Source organism: Nerophis ophidion, linkage group LG13, assembly GCF_033978795.1.
Source record: "Nerophis ophidion isolate RoL-2023_Sa linkage group LG13, RoL_Noph_v1.0, whole genome shotgun sequence".
NCBI lineage: Eukaryota > Metazoa > Chordata > Actinopteri > Syngnathiformes > Syngnathidae > Nerophis > Nerophis ophidion.
In genome coordinates this window covers 46,773,084-46,783,077 of record NC_084623.1, presented here as the reverse complement: position 1 = coordinate 46,783,077, position 9,994 = coordinate 46,773,084, and the positions used below count along the sequence as shown (strand labels likewise).

The window sequence follows — 9,994 nt, the reverse complement described above, 5'->3', positions numbered from 1 at the left end:
TGAGGTGTCCTTAATGACGGTCGCCCTTAAGCACACTAAGCCCGGTGGAACTCCTTCCTTGAGTCCAAAGGCCGTGGTCCACAGTGCAATTGCTGGGAGGAAAATCATAAACACCACGCTTCTGTCATGAGGGCCCAACAGCCAGACTTCACTATAAAGTTATAATAATAATAATAATGGATTAGATTTATATTGCGCTTTTCTATTGTTATATACTCAAAGCGCTCACAGAGAAGTGGGAACCCATCATTCATTCACACCTGCGGGTGGTAAGCTACATCTGTAGCCACAGCTGCCCTGGGGTAGACTGACGGAAGCGTGGCTGCCAGTTTGCGCCTACGGCCCCTCCGACCACCACCAATCATTCATTCACCGGTGTGAGCGGCACCGGGGGCAAGGGTGAAGCGTCCTGCCCAAGGACACAACGGCAGCGACTTTGATGTCCATAGGTGGGAAGCGAACCTGCAACCCTCAGGTTTCTGGCACGGCCACTCTACCCACTACGCCATACCTTCACAGTAGGTATGGTGTTCTTGGAATACAACTCGGTATTCTTCTTCCTCCAAACACGACGAGTTGAGTTCATACCAAAAAGTTCTATTTTGGTTTCATCTGACCACATGACATTCTCCCAATCCTCTGCTGTATCATCCATGTATCCATTTTGGTATAAACTCAACTTGTCGTGTTTGGAGGAAAAAGAATACTGAGTTGCATCCCAAGAACACCAGACCTACTGTGAAGCATAGGATTGGAAACATCATGCTTTGGGGCTGTTTTTCTGCTAAGGGGACAGGACGATTGATCCGTGTTAAGGAAAGAATGAATGGGGCCATGTATCGTGAGATTTTCAGCCAAAACCTCCTTCCATCAGTGAGAGCTTTGAATGGTTGACCAAATACTTATTTCCCACCATAATTTACAAATAAATTATTCAAAAATCCTACAATGTGAATTCCTGTTTTTTTTTTCACATTCTGTCTCTCACAGTTGAAATGTACCTATGATGAAAATTACAGACCTCTGTCATCATTTTAAGTGGGAGAACTTGCACAATTGGTGGCTGACTAAATACTTTTTTGCCCCACTGTACTTCCTGTGGTCCCAGTTTACAGGAATGTGGAAGTATGCGTCTCGCATATCCACTCAAGTGAACCAATCCATAAAACAATATGCAGTATCGTTCCAGTAAACTCCTCTTGGGTTATTCCAGTGTTTTTTAACAGGTCCTACTGCTCGTAAGATAAGTAAGTCATCCCAGGTTCATACCAAGAGCAACAACAGTAAGCTATAAAGGGTTTAGCTCCTTGTTCGATACTAACTGGGTTACACTGTTCACTTGTACTGAATGTAGGGGGACAGCCTCGACACAGTAGGCCGTGAATACCTGGGTGAGTCTCCCTCCACCCTGACTAAGTCTTGTCCTCAACGCAACGAGAATAACCCTTTAAACAGGGTAGTCAGGTTGAGAGGTGCGTGCGCCACTGGGTAAGTAGGGTTCCACATAGTATTCAAGAATTTTATTGAAATCACTTGTACTTTTTTTTTTGTACCCCCATTTGAGAACCACTGCTCTAAACTCTGCACGTACCTGAACATTCACCACTTTATTAACTTGCTTACCTCTGAAAGAGAATTTTTTTTTATTATTGTTTTTTGTCTTAAGACTATTTTATATGAGTTGTTTTAAAAGCACTGAGCTGGATTGCTGTCCAATTTTGTTGTTTCCATACAATGACAATAAAGGTATTCTGATTCTGATTCGCATTCTTACTCATATTTCTTACTATTTGTACCCATTTTATTTTTACATTACAGCGTCCCCCAGAAAGTGCCCTCTGCAAAAGGGATTATATGGGCCATGACTGTCAGCATTCTAGTGGCTATGAGCTAAAGACCTCCTGGTGCAGAGGGCTCGTGATAGTATTTTTTCACCTGGCTCCTTTTCTTTAGCCATGTGTTTGTGCGTGTGTGCTTGATAAGGGAGGTGGTTCATCAGGGCTTTAAATGTATGAAAAAAGCTTCACAACTCAAATATGTGGTGTTGTCAAAAAGTCAGTTAACAACATTTTGACAATTTATTTAAAACCCTGCAGCGTCATTTGCTGCTGAGGGTTTCACTTGTGTTTCTTACACTGGTACTTTTAAGAATGCATTTTCTCATAAGCGTGTGATCTCATGTGTAATTTCAACTATCTTTTCGTACAAAACCTTCAGCACAGACTTAGCAGACTGTATTGGCAAGTGTTCTTTCAAAACACTACGTACAGACAAAAAGTTTTTCTTCAGTGTGTGTTCGCATGTGTCTTTTCAAATGAGTATTTTGTGCAAAACCTTTACCGCAACTTGTACAGACAAAGCGTTTTTCTCCAGTGTGTGTTCTCATGTGTCTTTTCAAATCGCTATTTTGTACAAAACCTTTACCACAGTTTGAACACATTAATTTTTTTTCACCAGTGTGTGTCGTCATGTGTTTTTTCAAATGATGATTTTGTGTAAAACTTTTACCACAGTTTGAACAGATAAAAGTTTTTTCACCAGTGTGTATCCTCATGTGTAATTTCAACGTATCATTTCGTACAAACCCTTTACCGCAGATCGAACAAATGAAATATTTTTCACCAGTGTGTGTTCTCGTGTGTGTAATCAAAAAACTATTTCGTGTAAAACCTTTACCACAGATTGAACAGGAAAAAGGTTTTTCGCCAGTGTGTGTCCTCATGTGTGTTTTCAAATCACCATTTTGTCTAAAACTTTTGCCACACCTTGAACAGGAAAATGGTTTCTCACCAGTGTGTATTCTCATGTGTGGTTTCAGATTACGACGGTGATTAAATGTTTTGCCACAGTGAGAACATTCAAAGTGTGTGTTGTCAGTGTCACATGTTGTATCAGCTTCAGAGTCTTCCTCATCAGTGTCAGAAGAGTGTGATGGCATGGCATCACTATCTGATAGTGGAGCTAAGAGCTTGTCTGCCTGTGATCCTCCACAGTGGTCTCCATCAGCTTCTGTTGCCATGTGTTGAGTTGAGCTGCTGCTTGGAGGCTCCACCTCTCTCTTCTCCTCACTTTCACCTTTGACCTCATCATCGTCACTCTTCACAATGACACCAGTCAATGGCAACTTGGGGACATCAACCTCCTCCAGTCCTTCAAGTTCCTCTCCATTCTGACTGATTCTGTGTTCTTCTTCTTCCTCTTTAACGTGTGGGGTCTGTAGCTCCACCTCTTCCTCGTTAATGTGGGTGGGCTTTGGCTCTTCTTCCTCTTTAATGTGTGGGGTCTGTAGCTCATTAATTTCCTTTTTTATGTGGGGGGGCTGTATTTCCTTATTTTCCTCTTTAACGTGGGTGGGCTGTAGCTTCTCAACTTCCTTTTTAATATGGGGGGGCTTTGGTTTCTCCTGCTCCATCCTGGGGGTCCACTCCTGCCGCTTAAGGAGAAGATGTTTCTCACACACGTCTGCAGGACACAAGAAGATAAACACATGCTTTAGAAAAGTCACATCAATCAATCAATCAATGTATATTTATATAGCCCTAAATCACAAGTGTCTCAAAGGGCTGCACAAACGACATCCTGGGTTCAGGGCCGACAAAAGGGCAAGTAAAAACTCACAACCCAGTGGGATGTCAATGTGAATGACTATGAGAAACCTTGGAGAGGACCGCAGATGTGGGTGACCACCCCCCCAATGTTAATAGTCAATTATTTTCATGTTGCTGCTGAGACTTAAACTAGTCCTGTCAAACCAGGGGACTTTATTTTAAAATGTTCTCTTTTGTGATTGTGTTAGCTAATAAAGCGTGCATAGCAAAATGTTTTTTTATAGAAAATTGGGAATTATTTTTGACTTTTTTTATATTATTTTCCAAGGCCTTTTCTTTTTTCTTATCTCAAAACACCTCTAAAGTTGTGATCCTATTATGCGAGACCTACTTTTTCTAATTGTTGGTACCAGTTTTTGGTGTATTTGGGAAAGTGACGAAAATTTTAAATCGAGGCATGGTGAGATATTTTCATGTATGGGTTAGTTTATGGGCCAAACTATATCGGGATCTGCCCAGCTCTACATTAATGTTATCAATCGGGCTGTGTTTATGTGTACGTTGTTTGAGTCTTAATAATGAAATTGTAATAAATAAGACATTGAGTGTGAATGTAGTCCATCTATCTGTGTTGGCCCTGTGATGAGGTGGCGACTTGTCCTGGGTGTAAACCGCCTACCGCCTGAATGCAGCTGAGATAGACTCCAGCACCCCCCCGCGACCCCGAAAGGGCCAAGCGGTAGAAAACGGTAAATGGGTTATACTTGTATTGCCCTTTTCTACCTTCAAGGTACTCAAAGCGCTTTGACACTATTTCCACATTCACCCATTCACACACACATTCGCACACTGATGGCGGGAGCTGCCATGCATGGCCCTAACCATGACCCATCAGGAGCAAGGGTGAAGTGTCTGGCCCAGGGGTCGGGAACCAAATATTTTAAAATGTTTTTCCTTGAGAACCATATAATATTTTAAACACCGAATATAACTAAATGTTTGCAGTTTTAAGTAAGACCAACATATTTAGAGTATAATAAATCTCTTATTCTTTTTAATAACATTGTTATTCTGAAACTAACCAATAATAAATAAAATACTTATTACTATTAATGTGACTTCTTGAACAGGTGCGATAAAAAACGGATGGTTGGATTAAAACGCATGGGAATGTTTTAAATTTTGAACATTATTTTCAACACTGCAATTACCAGTGAAACTATTCATTGCTTATCCTGTTAAGCAATGTCAGCTAAGATTTATCTGAGTGCCATATGCAGTGATCAAAAGAGCCACATCTGGCTCGAGAGCCATAGGTTTCCTTTTCCTGGTCTTGCCCAAGGACACAACGGACATGATGAGGTTGGTAGAAGGTGGGGATCGATCCAGGAACCCTCAGGTTACTGGCACGGCGACTCTACCATCTGTGCCACGCCATCCCAAAATGGATGGATATTGCTCCTAGTTTATTCCTGGGCTCCAAAAAATATATGTGCTACACATTTTTTTTCATTTAGTAGCACATGCGCTACTAGTGAAAAAGCTCAGGGTACAGCCCTGAACCGTGATACCAATATTGTTAAAAATAACCGTGATTATTAGGGCTGCGAATCTTTGGGTGTACCACGATTCGATTCAATTAAAAATATTTTTGTTTTGTTTTTCAATTCAACACGATTTTCGATTCAAAAACGTTTTTTTCCCAATTTAAAAGGATTCTCTATTCATCCAATACATAGGATTTCAGCAGGATCTACCCCAGTCTGCTGACATACAAGCAGAGTAGTAGATTTATGTAAAAAGCTTTTATAATTGTAAAGGACAATGTTTTATCAACTGATTGCAATAATGTAAATTTGTTATAACTATTAAACGAACCAAAAGTATGACTTATTTTATATTTGTGAAAACATTGGACACTGTGTGTTGTCAAGCTTATGAGATGCGATGCAAGTGTAAGCCACTGTGACACTATTGTTCTTTTTTTTTTCAATTTTTATAAATGTCTAATAATAATGTCAATGAGGGATTTTTAATCACTGCTATGCTGCAATTATAACTAATATTGATACTGTTGTTAATAATATTCATTTTTGTTTCACTACTTTTGGTTTGTTCGGTGTCGTGTTTGTGTCTCCTCTCAATTGCTCTGTTTATTGCAGTTCTGAGTCTTGCTGGGTCAGGTTTGGTTTCTGAATCGGATTGCATTGTTAAGGTATTGCTGTGTATTGTTTTGTTGGATTGATATAGAAAATAAAAATAAAAAAGAATCGATTCTGAATCGCACAACGTGGGAATCGCGATTCAAATTCAAATCGTTTTTTCCCCCACACCCCTACTGATTATTATTTTGGCCATATTCATGTATCCCTAGGCAAAAAAGATAAATGTAGTTCTCCTTTAATACCATACTGTTGCCATCAATAGATTGCAGTTCTGTGGGAAACAATGTAGTTTAAGTATTGTATTTTTGTTTGCAGATTATAACTCGTTTACCAACTATTCTATCTTACTTTTACTTGACAATGCTTCTCCACTCAGTACAGTTATTCCAAATATTATTTCATGTCAATGATGAGACAAAGTTAGTAAAGATGTGAGAGTAAGAAGTAAACAAACCTGTTCTGTGTAACACAACTTGATGCTTCTTGAAAACAACGTCCAGTAGTTGACGTTGTTGACTCTTTTGTTGCAGAAAGTTCCTTCTCGTGCTGTACTATCTTGCTAACATTAAATTCTAATTCACCAACACTCTCAGCATTCCTATTTTACACATTTTCACACAATCACAACACTTTACACTCACACTTGTGTCTGCTTAGCCATATGTTGCTAACTTCCGGGTCTCCTTGTTAGCAGCTAGCAAGCTAAGCTAACTAGCAGGATAAGTTAGCCTCAGAGGCTTCAAAGTTCACAGAGTCGAGTTCATTCCGACACGAAGAACAAATAAGGTTTAGTTTGTCACACCTTAAACGAATAGGTACAAACGTAAAAAATGAGGGAATTTACGCAGACTTAATGACAAAACTGCTTTGTTGGCGTTTACGAGACAATTGGTACCAGAGCCAAATTTCATGAACAGTGCGCATGTGCGAAGGTGCAGCTAACGTCACTTCCTGTTGACTTTTGGGGTTTTTTTACCTTTTCTTTTTGCAAAAAGCAAATACCCGACATTACAATTTACAATTAATAAGCTTTTTAAGAAAAAAATATGAAAATGAAAAAAATGTGTTCAAAAATATATTTTTTGTTTTAATATGGTTTCTGTAGGAGGATAAATATGACACAAACCTTCCTAATTGTTAGAAAGCCCACTGTTTAATATGTGTGTTTATGCCTCACTAATATCTGCGATGAGGTGGCAACTTGTCCAGAGTGTACCCCGCCTTCCGCCTGATTGTAGCTGAGATAGGCACCAGCGCCCCCCGCCACCCCAAAGGGAATAAGAGGTAGAAAATGGACGGATGGATAATTACAGTATTTGTTCAGCGTCGTTTTGATTTACTAATTTCGTCTGTCCTTGAACTCACCGTAGTTGTGTGGACTGTGACAGAACAGTTTGTTTACATGTATAACTTTCTCCGATGCTGCCGCCGTAAGACGTGTTTTATGCCACTCCTTCTTTGTCTAATTTTGTCTACCAAACATTTTATGCTGTGCGTGAATGTAAAAAGGTGAGCTTTGTTGATGTTATTGACTTGTGTGGGGTACTCATCCGGCATATTAGGTCAGTGCATGACTGCAAGCTAATCGATGCTAACAGGCTATTTGGATAGCTGTATGTACATATTGCATCATTATGCCTCGTTTGTAGTTATATTTGAGCTCATTTACTTTCTTTTAGTTGTGTCCTCTGTGTATTTAATTTATATTTGCATGCCTCATGACGCATTACCTCTATATAATATTGGCTGCATTTCTGATATTTGTTCGTGTGCTATGTTGTTCCAGACCACAGCAAACGTTACCCAGCCTGCAAAGATTGTAATACATCCACTAGAAGAGGTTGCATATCATTAGGTGTTATTTCAAATGGTTAGTTTATAAAGGGACACACAATAGAGCCCTGATATGACAATGCGAGGTATTTGCGAGCGGAAATCATCGTCCAGATAAGCCTGCACAGGAACAGTAACCCTGGAAACCGGAGTCAGAGGGGACAAAGACAAACCAACCACCCCCCCCAACCCCTGGAAAAGAACATACAGTATCACTCCCTGGGAAGAAGGAGCCAGAACCAGAGGAAGCAGGATGTCTCCCTTTCCCTGCTTGTGGCCACGAGGAAATTATATTTATTTGCTTCAAATAATCACACTTAAAAAAAAAAATCAGAGATGGTGAATCTGAAAATTGACAACGACTTGGTGAGCTTTATTAGAGATTAAACGAACACGCTGTCGCTGACGTCACACGGCACTTGGCCACAGGCGCTTGGTACCTTTTAAAGGTACATACACACTCTGCTCTCATGAAACATCTCAATGCATATGCTAGATATTTGAGGGGTTTTTTTTGTTGTTGTTGTTTTTTTTACAGTAAGTAACACATCAACTAAAATTATTACATTAATTACATTTATTAAAATTAAATTAAATCATTAATTCAATTATTTTTTTTGTAAACCAATGAGTAACTATAATGATTTCAGGCATGGGTAATTTGCCAAACACCTTGAGTGGTTTTGATTAAAAAAAAGTTTTATAGTGGCCATCTCCTGTTCTGTGCTTTATTTTGATATGAAACTCTCAAAACCGCACGAGGAAGGAACGTCTTCTGCAATCAGGTCTGCACACGCGCAGCAACGCGAGGAGGGAGGGGGAGCTGTCGGAACAATCGTGATTGATTGAGCATTTTGATGTATTTTTCAGATGACAAATCAAGGCAAAAATAAATGAGTAAGTGTTTTAAATGTAATGTAACTTTATTATGGTTTTTATGAGACTTTTGTGGGCCCCAGAAAAACTGTCTGTGTTTACCTAATGGTAGGTTTGCCCCTGACCACAATCTATTACAAATATAGTAAATACTCAACTGGATCTAAAAAAATTTAAATAAAGTATTGAGGTTTTACTGTTATTTATTTTAATGTAATCTTCCCTAATAAATATACAGAGTGTTTCATTATACATTAATTTTTATTTATGTATTTTTTATAATCTATTTTTTATACATAGATTCGGCAATTAGCACCCCCTCCAACAAATTGTGCCCCAGGAATCTGCCTGTCTTTGCAGCGAATTATTATTCTTGCTAATCAAATTTTTTCTCCAAACAGCTTATTGATGAGGAAAGCTCTCCTCCAACATCTCACTGCCAGAGGAATATAGGTAAAAAGTTATCACTTTGTTTTCCCAAAGACTTTCATGCATTGTTTATTCTCTTTTGCTCTTTGTTGGACATAATAGCACATGTACTGTATTTAGAAATACTATTAGTGTATTGTTTTACCTTCTAAGTGTATATTTGGGTGCTCAACGGTAATGTCAATTTCCAGAGGGCATGTGCAGGGTTTATGACAGGTTTTCCCACCAAGCTGAAACACTTCTTGGATCAAAACGGCATTCCCAAGCCTAAGTAACTGTTTCCACCACATTTATAGCACACATTGTTGGAGCTTTAAAAAGGTAAACATAAAAGTGAGCAAAACATTATTTATTTGCAAATATTTGAATCAATTCACCCATTGATATCACTTTTTTTTTTTAAAGCTAAATTGTTTTAGTCAAATGTAACATTATTTGTTCACAAGTTTGCAAAATCATTTCTCCTCAAATAAGCACCAGCAGGAGCAGTTGTAAATAGGAGTTTTGCCATTGCATTATTTGTTCCCCTTTTGAAAATTGGTATCTAAGTAGTGTGCACTGATAGAATAGTTGTCTTAACAGGCTCAGTACCTGCAGAACAAAACCCTGTCTGCCATGACGAGAAAGGTGACATTGCTATAAAACCAAATTTAATGAAAGGGGTATTTTTTTTACTACGATGAGATGGCGACTTGTCCAGGGTGTACGCCGCCTTCCGCCTAATTTTAGCTGAGACAGGCACCAGCGCACCCCCGCGACCCCAAAGGGAATAAGCGGTAGAAATGGATGGATGGATGGTATTTATTTATGAGCTATTTTTAAATTTGATGCGTGTTCTTGTCTGTCTTAGTGACTGTAAAGTGAGTAACAATAAGCGGTGATATAATCAATAAGGGTGTTGAGTTTATGCAAAAAAATATATATATTTCATGGATAATAAAAGCAGAAATGTTCCGTTAACAAGGCGATTCACTCTGACGTCAATTGGTTTGCGTTGAATCAATGTTGATTTAGTACCTTCAACCACAAAATGTTTGCAAGAAAGTGTTTAGATTTACAAGTATTACAGATCTTACAACAATTTGCAATCCGTTGTATTTCATGTTCTTTTTGCATGCTTGTGCACTAGCCAATTATACTGTG

At 38.9% G+C, this 9,994-nt stretch overlaps 1 protein-coding gene across 1 annotated transcript; it reads right to left on the bottom strand.

Annotated features, from left to right (window-relative positions):
- Positions 1-2,037: 2,037 nt before the first annotated feature.
- Positions 2,038-6,652, bottom strand: LOC133564626 (gastrula zinc finger protein XlCGF8.2DB-like). The gene is made up of 2 exons (XM_061919071.1): positions 6,168-6,652; positions 2,038-3,462 (listed from the first exon to the last, which is right to left on the bottom strand). Exon 2 carries the CDS (start codon positions 3,410-3,412, stop codon positions 2,261-2,263), a length of 1,152 nt encoding a protein of 383 aa, XP_061775055.1. The 5' UTR covers positions 3,413-3,462; positions 6,168-6,652; the 3' UTR covers positions 2,038-2,260.
- Between the last annotated feature and the right edge of the window lie 3,342 nt (positions 6,653-9,994).